The sequence below is a fragment of the Anomaloglossus baeobatrachus genome, chromosome 2 (genome assembly GCF_048569485.1).
Source record: "Anomaloglossus baeobatrachus isolate aAnoBae1 chromosome 2, aAnoBae1.hap1, whole genome shotgun sequence".
Taxonomy (NCBI): Eukaryota; Metazoa; Chordata; class Amphibia; order Anura; family Aromobatidae; genus Anomaloglossus; species Anomaloglossus baeobatrachus.
The window spans coordinates 662,208,163-662,222,431 of NC_134354.1; the positions used below are offsets into that span (position 1 = coordinate 662,208,163).

The following is a 14,269-nucleotide window of genomic DNA, read 5'->3' on the forward strand; positions in this document are numbered from 1 at the left end:
AGATCGAGATCTTTGGTGCCAACCACACACGTGACGTTTGGAGACTGGATGGCACTGCATACGACCCCAAGAATACCATCCCTACAGTCAAGCATGGTGGTGGCAGCATCATGCTGTGGGGCTGTTTCTCAGCCAAGGGGCCTGGCCATCTGGTCCGCATCCATGGGAAGATGGATAGCACGGCCTACCTGGAGATTTTGGCCAAGAACCTCCGCTCCTCCATCAAGGATCTTAAGATGGGTCGTCATTTCATCTTCCAACAAGACAACGACCCAAAGCACACAGCCAAGAAAACCAAGGCCTGGTTCAAGAGGGAAAAAATCAAGGTGTTGCAGTGGCCTAATCAGTCTCCTGACCTTAACCCAATTGAAAACTTGTGGAAGGAGCTCAAGATTAAAGTCTACATGAGACACCCAAAGAACCTAGATAACTTGGAGAAGATCTGCATGGAGGAGTGGGCCAAGATAACTCCAGAGACCTGTGCCGGCCTGATCAGGTCTTATAAAAGACGATTATTAGCTGTAATTGCAAACAAGGGTTATTCCACAAAATATTAAACCTAGGGGTTGAATAATAATTGACCCACACTTTTATGTTGAAAATTTATTAAAATTTAACTGAGCAACATAACTTGTTGGTTTGTAAGATTTATGCATCTGTTAATAAATCCTGCTCTTGTTTGAAGTTTGCAGGCTCTAACTTATTTGCATCTTATCAAACCTGCTAAATCTGCAGGGGGTTGAATACTACTTGTAGGCAATGTATATATATATATATATATATATATATATATATATATATAGTACAGACCAAAAGTTTGGACACACCTCATTTAAAGAGTTTTCTTTATTTTCATGACTCTGAAAATTGTAGATTCACATTGAAGGCATCAAAACTATGAATTAACACATGTGGAATGAAATACTCAACAAAAAAGTGTGAAACATATGATGATATCTCTTATATTCTAGGTTCCTCAAAGTAGCCACCTTTTGCTTTGATTACTGCTTTGAACACTTTTGGCATTCTTTTGATGAGCTTCAAGAGGTAGTCACCGGAAATGGTTTTCACTTCACAGGTGTGCCCTGTCAGGTTTAATAAGTGGGATTTCTTGCCTTATAAATGGGGTTGGGACCATTAGTTGTGTTGTGCAGAAGTCTGGTGGATACACAGCTGATAGTCCTACTGAATAGACTGTTAGAATTTGTATTATGGCAAGAAAAAAGCAGCTAAGTAAAGAAAAACGAGTGGCCATCATTACTTTAAGTAATGAAGGTCAGTCAGTCCGAAAAATTGGGAAAACTTTGAAAGTGTCCCCAAGTGCAGTGGCAAAATCCATTAAACTCTACAAAGAAACTGGTTCACATGAGGACAGCACCAGGAAAGGAAAACCAAGACTCACCTCTGCTGCGGAGGATAAGTTTATCCTTGTCAACAGCCTCAGAAATCGCAGGTTAACAGCAGCTAAGATTAGAGACCAGAGACACAGAGTTCTAGCAGCAGACACATCTTTAGAACAACTGTTAAGAGGAGACTTTGTGCAGCAGGCCTTCATGGTAAAATAGCTACTAGGAAACCACTGCTAAGGACAGGCAACAAGCAGAAGAGACTTGTTTGGGCTAAAGAACACAAGGAATGTACATTAAACCAGTGGAAATCTGTGCTTTGGTCTGATGAGTCCAAAATTGAGATCTTTGGATCCAACCACCGTGTCTTTGTGCGACGCAGAAAAGGTGAGCGGATGGACTCTATATGCCTGGTTCCCACTGTGAAGCATGGAGGAGGAGGTGTGATGGTGTGGGGGTGCTTTGCTGGTGACACTGTTGGGGATTTATTCAAAATTGAAGGTCTACTGAACCAGCATGGCTACCACAGCATCTTGCAGCGGCATGCTATTCCATCCGGTTTGCGTTTAGTTGGACCATCATTTATTTTTCAACAGGACAATGACCCCATATACACCTTCAGGCTGTGTAAGGGCTATTTGACTAAGAAGGAGAGTGATGGGGGTGCTACGCCAGATGACCTGGTCTCCACAGTCACCAGACCTGAACCCAATTGAGATACTTTGGGGTGAGCTGGACCACAAAGTGATGGCAAAAGGGCCAACAAGTGCTAAGCATCTCTGGGAACTCCTTCAAGACTGTTGGAAAACCATTTCCGGTGACTACCTCTTGAAGCTCATCAAGAGAATGCCAAGAGTGTGCAAAGCAGTAATCAAAGCAAAAGGTGGCTACTTTGAAGAACCTAGAATAAGATACATATTATCAGTTGTTTCACACTTTTTTGTTAAGTATTTCATTCCACATGTGTTAATTCATAGTTTTGATGCCTTCAACGTGAATCTACAATTTTCAAAGTCATGAAAATAAATGTGTCCAAACTTCTGGTCTGTACTGTATATATATATATATATATATATATATATATATATATATATTTCTGTGACATACAAACAAGTCTTGGTTTTATGATTTTTCACTAAAAATAAAATTTAGACACAGGAGTATTAATTTGCCCTCCCTATTTGCAATATGTAAAAATTTTTATAGTTTTATAGGCTGATATTAAGGTGTTGTTATTGAAGCATGTCAGAGACCAATCCATTCACAATCACACTGATTCTGCAGGTCCAGCACCTCCCAATCACTTTAACTTTTGGATTATAATTCACAGACTGAGACTGCCATTCCCATGTTCAATGTACTTTAACACTGCAGTAGTACAGCGCAATCGTCTTCTATACCTTTGTGAGATAAGCTGTGCATACTGACTTTCTATCCTTAGACTGTAAAATCCTAAAATGACACTGCTTGGCAGGCTCTCATCTCTAAAGCTGGGTTTACACACTGCAACATCTCAAACGACATCGCTGTAACGTCACCGGTTTTGTGACGCAATAGCGATGTTGTTTGCGATGTTGCAGTGTGTGAAACCTATCAGCGACCCGGCCCCTGCTGTGAAGTTGTAATCGTTACAAATCGTTCAGGACCATTCCTAGGTCCTTTGTTTCCCGCTGTGCAGCATGATCGCTACAAAGTTTCAGTGTGTGAAAGACTTTGCAGAGACTTTGTTAGCAACTTCCCTTTCAAAAGGCTGCTTATCAACGTCCCCAACAACCAGCTAGGTCGCTCTGCAGGTCCGGATCGCTGTTGCGTTGTTGGCCAGGTTTGCCTGTTTGACAGCTCACCAGCGACTTAGCAGAGACTTAGGGAGGTCGCTGTTACGTCACAAAACCGGTGACGCTACAGCGATGTCCTTTGCGATGTTGCAGTGTGTAAACCCAGCTTTACAAATCGTTCAGGACCATTCCTAGGTCCTTTGTTTCCCGCTGTGCAGCATGCATCGCTGGAAAGTTTCAGTGTGTGAAAGACTTTGCAGAGACTTTGTTAGCAACTTCCCTTTCAAAAGGCTGCTTATCAACGTCCCCAACAACCAGCTAGGTCGCTCTGCAGGTCCGGATCGCTGTTGAGTTGTTGGCCAGGTTTGCCTGTTTGACAGCTCACCAGAGACTTAGCAGAGACTTAGGGAGGTCGCTATTGCGTCACCAAACCGGTGACGTTACAGCGATGTCCTTTGCGATGTTGCAGTGTGTAAACCCTCTCTTATAGTGGCTGTGATAGGCCGCCCTGATTGGCTGCACTAGACTATGTGATGTGACAGATGCAAGGCATTACGGGGAAGCTTGTGTGGCCCCTCCTGACTACTGGCCCGCTTGCTGGCTGCCGCAGTCTTTAGCAGTGTGTGAAATGGCACTGGACATTTTTTGTGATCTTTGCAAATCAAATTGCAAAAAGTTCAAATTTGAGGAAATTCAACTTGAAGTCAATTTGCAGTAAATCGATTTGCTCATCTCTAGTGTGATATGATGAGCATTGATTTCATGCTTTTTTTTATTGGGTTCTCCTCCACCCATCTTGTCTGACTACTTCAATCTTGACTCCCAGCTCTCAGTAAATGAATCAGCTTTTGTGCTACTTGTTCCATATCAGCCTGTGGCCGTAGATGAATGCTGGGAGTTGTAGTTTGGCAACAGTTGGAAAGTTGCAGGGTGCAGAGATAAGCAAAATATACTATACATTTCTTTCCAAATATCTTCTCAATTACATAAAATCACTATTCAAGAAAAAAATATGAAAATGCAAATATATAAAGCATAATATAAAATATAAAATTGCAATTCAATTTAACCATTCGAAATTCAACATAGAATAGCTCTTGTCAGGAGTTACATCCATTGTGTAAGTTCCAGCTGGGACTGTCTCCTCCAGTGGCAGTAAGTTTGTGTCATTTGCTCCTACCATTAATCAATATTATTTCCTTATAAATAGCTAAGAACCAGTGGCGGACATATCATTGGTGCAACCTATGCAGCCGCAAGAGGAAAAAGGGCCTACTACTACCTCCAAAGCAAGGAGAATTGTGCATTATGATGAGCTGTTGGACTGCAAAGGTCCCCCATACATTGTTCTTACACAGGGGCACTTTTGTCACTTTTTCCACCACGGTTAAGAACACAGTCATTGTACCTTGAATATCTTGTACAGTTGGCGTTAAACTCCCAACATAAATGTCCGCTCCAGGTGCTGAAGACCTGGAAAACAATAAGGAGAATTTTGTCCGAAACTCTTCCTGAAAGACCTACAGTCCTACAAAGGGGTGGACAGCTCTATATGAGCTTTAGCCGCACATTCATTCTCTGTGCAGGGTGAATTTCTACATTTCTCTGGACTGTCCTGGAAGATCTCTTCATAGTGAGTGAGAAAATTTTCCACAACTTGGTTTTGATAAACCATATTAGCAGCAATGTTAGCAAACTGCTCCATTTCTGGTCTCATCAGTGTGGGCCCAAAAACAATTCCAATGTTCTGAGTGGTCATACGATTCATCTCGCAGTGATCTTTGACACTAGGGAGAAAAAATAACATGAAAATGAAAAAAATGAGTAAGAAGTAAAATAATAAATGAGTCAATTTCATCTAATACTAGTACAAATCTTCTAGATGTCATATCTGCCAGGTGCTTCATTCATTAGCCATTGCTTCATACACCACGGGTGTTCACTGCAAGTGAGAGGTGGGTTAAGCAAGGTACTTTGTGGTCTCCTGATATCACTTTCTTTTAGAGGGATGGCTGTGAGATATGTGAGATATATTGACAAGTCAGACAATATTTACCAAAACCATGCATGTGACATGATAAATGTTGTGAAAAGTTTAAATGGAACCTGTTACCAGATTTGTCCTCTATAAGCTACGGCCACCTCCAGTGAGCTCTTATATACAGCATTCTAAAATACTGAATCTATGTGCCCAGGCCGTCCTGTATAACGTAAAAAAACAACTTTTATTATACAAAACTGCCGTGCGGCACGGTCCAGTCTGATGGGCGCCGTTGGCCTCGGGTCCGGCACCTCCACTATCTTGTGCAGTCACCGTCCACCCTCCCTGCTCCATGTGGATGACACATCCAACATCATCCACACAGAGTCCTCCATTGCGTATGTTTGCACTTCTCTCTGCCCTATTGTAGTGCGCATGCGCGGACGGTCTTTCACCTTTCCGCGAGTCTGCGCATTACAGTACTTTGCGGGCAAAGCAGAGAGAAGTGCGTAAGCACAGGAACGCAATGGAGACCTCAGTATGGATTACGTAGGATGTGTCATCCACATGAAGGTAGAAGGAAGACTATGATGGCAAGAAGATTGGAGGCACTGGACAGAGACCAGCGATGCCCATCAGACCGGACAGCCCTGCAGGTGATGATAATAACTGCTCTTTGTTATGTTATATACATCGACTTGGACTCTTATATACAGGATTATAGAATGCTGTATATAAAGTCTCAATGGTGGTGGCCGCAGCTTATAGGGGACAAGCCTGGTGACAGAAGAGGCTTAAAGGGAACCTGACATGTCAGCTTTAATACTTATATTCCTCATAAAATAGCAATTGTGGTGTATTTCTTCTCTATATTGTCCTGTGAATCTGTTCTTTTTACTAGAAATTAATGAAGAAATTGACAACTATATTTTATCAAAAGTAAAAGAGGCTTGTCCCTTTGCAGTCTGATACTGATTGGACACAGTCTCAACCGGTAACACCCAGTTGTCAATTTATTAATTATTTTCTAAAAGTAATAACAGAAGAACGGCACAACACAGAGTTGTAAGAATAATGGGCTTCAGAATTATTTTATGGACAATACATTTTTTTTTTACTAAAATAGATTTGTCAGGAGAGTTATCAGGGCCTCTTTAACAACCATTACGGCAGTATATTTAATACAGAAACTGATTATGTCTATTAGACTAAATTCATATCATCTTTGGAGGGACAATTTGACACTGTCCGCCAAATGTATGGTCTAACATAACTTTACAGTCAGTCAACTGCTTATAAGTCCTCCATAATGCAGTATTTACAGTATGTTACTGACAGTAAAATGGATATTTAAAGGACACCCTTTTGGCATAAAATATGTAGGCGAGAAATCAGAACATCTAAATATACTGAATTAAATCATAGAAATTAATATATTGCCGACAAAACTTATATCACTATAATAAAAGCTACACATAAGATTCCGAAATCTAGTACAGCCAAGTTAAAGGTGATCTTAGAGAGAGGAAATATGCTGTATTGGTCACTGACCCGGTCACTTGTATCACTTGTATTACTCATTGGTTAAAGATGATTACTATACTACTACATAGCACAGATTACAATAGTTTGCCTGGAAGAAGTTGACGTTCTGGCAGGAAGAATTAAGCTCAGTCACTTCCCCCTTTAATTTTTTTCAGGCACGCAGATCCTGAATCACAAAGGACAACAAGGCCAGTGGATCGACTTATGTACCGCAGCTGCTCTCAGCCCTAGAGAAATTTATACATTGGCAGCAAGGAAGTGGACTAAGATGACTCAATACAAATGTTCACCAGAATTGCAGAAAAATAACTATTTGTTCACTAATTCTGCCTGTGATGAAAACTGCCAATATTTCCTGCTCTTATTTCACTTCTATTGGCAGAAAAAAAAAACAGAGTCAAATAGCTTGTACTAACTAAAATCAAGGATTACATCTCCTATTAACTCTTTCTGTAAAAAATCTTTGTTAGGCTAGGGACATGTACCGCCCCCGTGTCAGCAGCCGGGACTCCTGCTCGGATCCGGATCCGCGGTGGCTCAAGGGGTCTCCGGACCTGGGGGTATTTACAGGGGAGTGGTATGTGTAAAGTTCGTGATGCCACCCACGGTGTGTGGTAAGGTGGAGTACCACCGCTGCCGTTAGGAGCGCCCGGTGGCGATGGGTTGGCCAAGTGTTTACCCCTCTGTGGTTAGGGGGGATTCCCCGGGGCTCGGTGATGCTGGCGGAAAGATACTGTTGGGGAGGTAAGGGGCACTGCGTACTCACTCAGTCCAATAACGCTGACACGGACAACTTGTAAACCAAAGTTCTGAGCACTGCTGCAGCAGGGAGGGAGAACACCCGTTGATGTTGCTTGTTAGCCAGTGACATTTTTCCTTAGCACCTTTCTACTGATTGGCCCCTGTAGTGTAGAACTAGTCAGGTCCCGCTCACCCGTATGGCTAAAGGAGTGAGCTTGCTCTCAGGGTTCACGCTTGGGATTTTCTGGACTGTGTATTGGGAAAGTCCTATCCCCCTTGTTGTGCTAGTACCCAGAGTTTGAAGCGGGTGGAGAACGGCTCTTGAAGACTCCGTCCTCGTCGCGTGAATTACCAGGATGCTTGAAGCTACTTCCCGGCCTAGGGTCCACGTACCCCGTCGTGCCCTGGCCCCTGCCCGGAGATGGCACAAAACCGCCGGCTGCCCTCCTCGGCAGTTCCGTGCCCCATATTACTATCCCCTGAGACCGGGTTTCCAGCTCCTACCAGGCTGAGACCAACGTCTGCCACCTAGTAATAACAAGGAGCCCAGCTCCTAACCTCCTCCAACCGACTTGTGACCTCTCCTCACGAGAGTCACCACTCAACTGACTGCTCCCGACACTACTGAACCTCCCATACCAACCCCCCTAGTGGGCGGCCCTATTCCCTTCAGGCTGCCCATTGATGTGTCTGGTGGGTGTGGTGCAGAGTGTTCCTAGGATTTTGATTAGCTTGGTCTTAGCAACACCAAAGGCCAGGGACACGTAACCAAGGAGGAGGTGGATATCATGCAGAAGGGCAAATAGCACAATACCTTGTGATGACCTGATAGGCCAGGGCGTCACAGACACATCACGTTTGTGGCCACTGTCAGGTGCATACGCTCAGGAGGTACAGTGCCTACAAGTAGTATTCAACCCCCTGCAGATTTAGCAGGTTTACACATTCGGAATTAACTTGGCATTGTGACATTTGGACTGTAGATCAGCCTGGAAGTGTGAAATGCACTGCAGCAAAAAAGAATGTTATTTCTTTTTTTCTTTTTTTTTTTTTTTTTTAAATTGTGAAAAGTTTATTCAGAGGGTCATTTATTATTCAACCCCTCAAACCACCAGAATTCTGTTTGGTTCCCCTAAAGTATTAAGAAGTATTTCAGGCACAAAGAACAATGAGCTTCACATGTTTGGATTAATTATCTCTTTTTGCAGCCTTTTCTGACTAATTAAGACCCTCCCCAAACTTGTGAACAGCACTCATACTTGGTCAACATGGGAAAGACAAAGGAGCATTCCAAGGCCATCAGAGACAAGATCGTGGAGGGTCACAAGGCTGACAAGGGGTACAAAACCTTTTCCAAGGAGTTGGGCCTACCTGTCTCCACTGTTGGGAGCATCATCCGGAAGTGGAAGACTTATGGAACTACTGTTAGCCTTCCACGGCCTGGACAGCCTTTGAAAGTTTCCACCCGTGCCGAGGCCAGGCTTGTCCGAAGAGTCAAGGCTAACCCAAGGACAACAAGGAAGGAGCTCTGGGAAGATCTCATGGCAGTGGGGACATTGGTTTCAGTCAATACCATAAGTAACGTACTCCACCGCAATGGTCTCCGTTCCAGACGAGCCCGTATGGTACCTTTACTTTCAAAGCATCATGTCAAGGCTCGTCTACAGTTTGCTCATGATCATTTGGAGGACTCTGAGTCAGACTGGTTCAAGGTTCTCTGGTCTGATGAGACCAAGATCGAGATCTTTGGTGCCAACCACACACGTGACGTTTGGAGACTGGATGGCACTGCATACGACCCCAAGAATACCATCCCCACAGTCAAGCATGGTGGTGGCAGCATCATGCTGTGGGGCTGTTTCTCAGCCAAGGGGCCTGACCATCTGGTCCACATCCATGGGAAGATGGATAGCACGGCCTACCTGGAGATTTTGGCCAAGAACCTCTGCTCCTCCATTAAGGATCTTAAGATGGGTCGTCATTTCATCTTCCAATAAGACAACGACCGAAAGCACACAGACAAGAAAACCAAGGCCTGGTTCAAGAGGGAAAAAATCAAGGTGTTGCAGTGGCCTAGTCAGTCTCCTGACCTTAACCCAATTGAAAACTTGTGGAAGGAGCTCAAGATTAAAGTCCACATGAGACACCCAAAGAACCTAGATAACTTGGAGAAGATCTGCATGGAGGAGTGGACCAAGATAACTCCAGAGACCTGTGCCGGCCTGATCAGGTCTTATAAAAGACGATTATTAGCTGTAATTGCAAACAAGGGTTATTCCACAAAATATTAAACCTAGGGGTTGAATAATAATTGACCCACACTTTTATGTTGAAAATTTATTAAAATTTAACTGAGCAACATAACTTGTTGGTTTGTAAGATTTATGCATCTGTTCATAAATCCTGCTCTTGTTTGAAGTTTGCAGGCTCTAACTTATTTGCATCTTATCACACCTGCTAAATCTGCAGGGGGTTGAATACTACTTGTAGGCACTGTATATGCCCAAGAATAATCACAGTTCGCTTGGGTGCCTAGGTATTTTCTAGCATAGAGAGCCTTTGCACAAAAAAAAAACTATACCACAAGGTACAATTTGTTTTAAGATGCTCCCTTAAAGGGAAACTGCCAACAGGTTTTTGTTACCTGGTCTGAGAGCAACATGATGTAGTCAAAGAAGTCCTGAGTCGAATGATTTATAACTTAGCTTACTGGGTGCAGCAGTTGTGACACAATCAGAGTTTTTAGATTTAATAATGCAGCAAGGCTAAGAAAGCTAACCCTGCCCACAAAAGGCTCTGTATGTACAAAATCTGTAGACAGTGAGGTGCTATTCAGGGTGGAAGGGGGCATGGTGGAACTAGTCTAGTCTAGGCAATGATAATTTCTAGGTGATAAAACCCTTACTATAAGTAAACAACAGCACACATGTCTGGTAAATGAGGACTTATGAGAATGCTAAAGTGTAAGTCAGGAAAAGTTCTCGACCCATACTGAGTGTTCACTTGGCCCAAAAAGTTCAGCAATGTACTGTAGGTTAATAGATACAGCAGCTGTGTTCTCCCATCCAAGGAGAGAGGAGTTTTGAATCATCATCCTGGTCGTTACAATGATTTGCTGTCAATCACAGCTTGTGATTGACAGCACATTGTTGTACTGACCAGAGTCAGCATAAATTCTGAACATAACCTTATAACCTGTCATCATGTTAAAGAGCAATAAGTGAATCAACACAAAAAAAACCTCACCTCACTGTCCCTTTAGTTCTCTCATCTTAGAATATATTATTATTTTCAAACTGTCTGTAGCCGAATAACCGCTCTAATATAAACCAACCATGCCGTCAGATACTCACTGGCTACATTCTTACTCCTCTTTCTGGCTCCACCTTCTCCATAACTGTGTTTTTCTGTTCAGTGTGAATCGGGCAGTCCACCACTGCTGACCATGTGACCTCTGTAAACTACAATTCCCACAAGCACCTGCTTCTCTAGGCTCACTGCAAACTCTTGTGCACAGCTGAGTTTAGCTTCACCCATCGCACCCAACTTTGCAAGAAAAATAAATGGAGATTTCTAAAAATAAAATAACCACAGGGGAATTGCATTTGTCTCACCATTTCATCCCATTTGGATTTTTTCCCCATTTTGTGTACATTGTATCGAGAAATAGATGGTGTCGTTCAAAACTATAACTCATCCCACATAAAACAAAGCCTCATACGATTATGTCCACAGAAAAATAAAGAAATAGGGCTCTTGGAAGAAGGGGAGGGAATGTAATCCATGAAAACAAAAAGTCACTGCGGAGACATGGGGCTATAGAGTTGTCAAAGCTTATGCTAAAAGTCTGCAGTCACTCTGGCATGATTTCCCAGTATTGACAGTGGAAGCATGCAACCACGTGAGGGCAGGTATGTGACTTGCATAGTCATATTCACTCACTGAGTAGACTAATACAGCTTTACATATATACACACAACTTTATCTCTATGTGCCAATACAATGTGCCTATAAAGAAAAAAGCATCATTTGGCAATGTAGTCTGAGAAAACTCTACTATACTCAGCAGCTAAAGCCCGCTACACACGCTTCAATATATCTCACAATCCGTCGTTGGGGTCAAGTTGTAAGTGACGCACATCCGGCATCGTTTGTGAGGTATCTGCGTGTGACAGCTACATGCGATCAGGATTGAACGCAAAACCGTTGATCGCAAACACATCGTATCATTCTCTAGAATTGAGCGTTTTGTTGCACGAACCTAGTCAATTGTAACGTGTGACATCCCTCATACGATTTTGTTGTCTGATGCTATGTGCGCAGGTGTGCGCTCTGCACCGCAGCTTAAAAAAGGTCCGCTTCAGAGCGCAGCTGAAAAGCTGCGTTCTGAAGCGCCTCACAATGTCTGTCATGCACTAATATCTGTCAGTCCGTCACTATCTCTGTCCCTCACTCTCTGTCCATGTCAGTCTATCCCCCTCTCTCATATACTCACCAATCCCCGATCCCCGGCGCTGCACGGCATTCACACTGCTCCGGCGGCTTTTACTGTTTTGAAAAAGCCGGCCGCCCATTAAACAATTTCGTATTCCCTGCTTTCCCCGCCCACCAGCGCCTATGATTGGTTACAGTGAGACACGCCCCCACTCTGAGTGACAGGTGTCACACTGCACCCAATCACAGCAGCCGGTGGGCGTGTCTATACTGTGTAGTGAAATAAATAATTAAATAATTAAAAAAAACGGCGTCCGGTTCCCCCCATTTTTAAAACCAGCCAGATAAAGCCATACGGCTGAAGGCTGGTATTCTCAGGATGGGGAGCTCCACGTTATGGGGAGCCCCCCACCCTAACAATATCAGCCAACAGCCGCCCAGAATTGCCGCATACATTATATGCGACAGTTCTGGGACTGTACCCGGCTCTTCCCGATTTGCCCTGGTGCGTTGGCAAATCGGGGAAATAAGGAGTTATTGGCAGCCCATAGCTGCCAATAAGTCCTAGATTAATCATGTCAGGCGTCTATGAGACACCCTCCATGATTAATCTGTAAATTACAGTAAATAAACACACGCCCGAAAAAATCCTTTATTAGAAATAAAAACACACACATATACCCTGGTTCACCACTTTAATCAGCCCCCAAAAGCCCTCCTTGTCCGGCGCACTCCAGGATGATGCAGCGTCGCTTCCACCGCAGCTGCATGGAGGTGACCGGAGCCGCAGCAGACACAGCCGCTCCTGTCACCTCCACACAGCAAATGAACACAGCCGCGCGATCAGCTGCTGTCACTGAGGTTACCCGCTGTCACTGGATCCAGCGGTGGATCCAGCGGTGGCCGCGGGTAACCTCAGTGACAGCTCATCTGATCGCGCGGCTGTGTTCATTTGCTGTGTGGAGGTGACCGGAGCGGCTGTGTCTGCTGCGGCTCCGGTCACCTCCATGCAGCTGCGGTGGAAGCGACGCTGCATTATCCTGGAGTACGCCGGACAAGGAGGGCTTTTTGGGGCTGATTAAAGTGGTGAACCAGGGTATATGTGTGTGTTTTTATTTCTAATAAAGGATTTTTCTGGTGTGTGTGTTTATTTACTGTAACTTACAGATTAATCATGGAGGGTGTCTCATAGACGCCTGACATGATTAATCTAGGACTTATTGGCAGCTATGGGCTGCCAATAACTCCTTATTACCCCGATTTGCCAACGCACCAGGGCAAATCGGGAAGAGCCGGGTACAGTCCCAGAACTGTCGCATATAATGTATGCGGCAATTCTGGGCGGCTGTTGGCTGATATTGTTAGGGTGGGGGGCTCCCCATAACGTGGAGCTCCCCATCCTGAGAATAGCAGCCTTCAGCCGTATGGCTTTATCTGGCTGGTTTTAAAAATGGGGGGAACCGCACGCCGTTTTTTTTAATTATTTAATTATTTATTTCACTACACAGTATAGACACGCCCACCGGCTGCTGTGATTGGGTGCAGTGTGACACCTGTCACTCAGAGTGGGGGCGTGTCTCACTGTAACCAATCATAGGCGCTGGTGGGCGGGGAAAGCAGGGAATACGAAATTGTTTAATGGGCGGCCGGCTTTTTCAAAACAGTAAAAGCCGCCGGAGCAGTGTGAACGCCGTGCAGCGCCGGGGATCGGGGATTGGTGAGTATGAGAGAGGGCAGCTAACTTCAGTCACTCAGGAGATTAGCGGTCACCGGTGAGTCTTCACTGGTGACCGCTAATCAGGGCGCGACACAGACAGAGCCGCAGCATGACAATGAAGTCGGGTGAAGTTCACCCGAGTTCATTCTGACAGTGCGGCTCTGCCTGTGTCTGCTGTCATCTGCCATTCAGCTCTGCTACATGGCTGTCTGTGTCTGCTGTCAGCGGCCATGTAGCAGAGCTGAACGGCAGATGACATAGTAAAAACGCATCCCTACACATTACACACGCTTGGCAAGTCAATAAATAAAAAAAAAAAAAAGGTGCTCAATGCATACGTCACAGAACACATGATCTAAAGGATCGCACACAAAATTGACCAATTTAACATAGACTACTAACGCTCGTGTGACAGCAAATGAACGACCAACGTGAAATCTCATAGATCCCGTATGCAACCTGGGCGTGTCACATCGCAAATGCGATTGTACAACTAATTGCAACGTGTAAAGTGGGCTTAAGGCTACTACTTGCCAAGTGTGAGGGAAATCCTGAGATATGATGAGAATTATGACATTTAGTCATGTCAGTCAGCTACTCTATGATGTCACCCCCTCCCGTCCCACACAGAGATTCCCCTCAGATCACTCAGCATCTGGGAAGGTGTCAAATCCAATTATAATGCCAAGCCAGAGGAAGACCCCCTGGGGGGATATGTCCATTCATCAAG

At 44.3% G+C, this 14,269-nt stretch overlaps 1 protein-coding gene across 2 annotated transcripts in view; it reads right to left on the reverse strand.

Moving 5' to 3' along the window:
• Nucleotides 1-2,411: 2,411 nt before the first annotated feature.
• The window catches only part of ARHGAP9 (Rho GTPase activating protein 9), a 279,078-nt gene continuing 267,220 nt past the window's right edge, over nt 2,412-14,269 (reverse strand). For both annotated transcript variants that reach the window (XM_075337075.1, XM_075337074.1), the window contains one exon: nt 2,412-4,908. In XM_075337075.1, the coding sequence (XP_075193190.1) occupies nt 4,650-4,908 (259 nt within the window). In that variant the 3' untranslated portion in view covers nt 2,412-4,649. The remainder of the gene's footprint in view (nt 4,909-14,269) is intronic.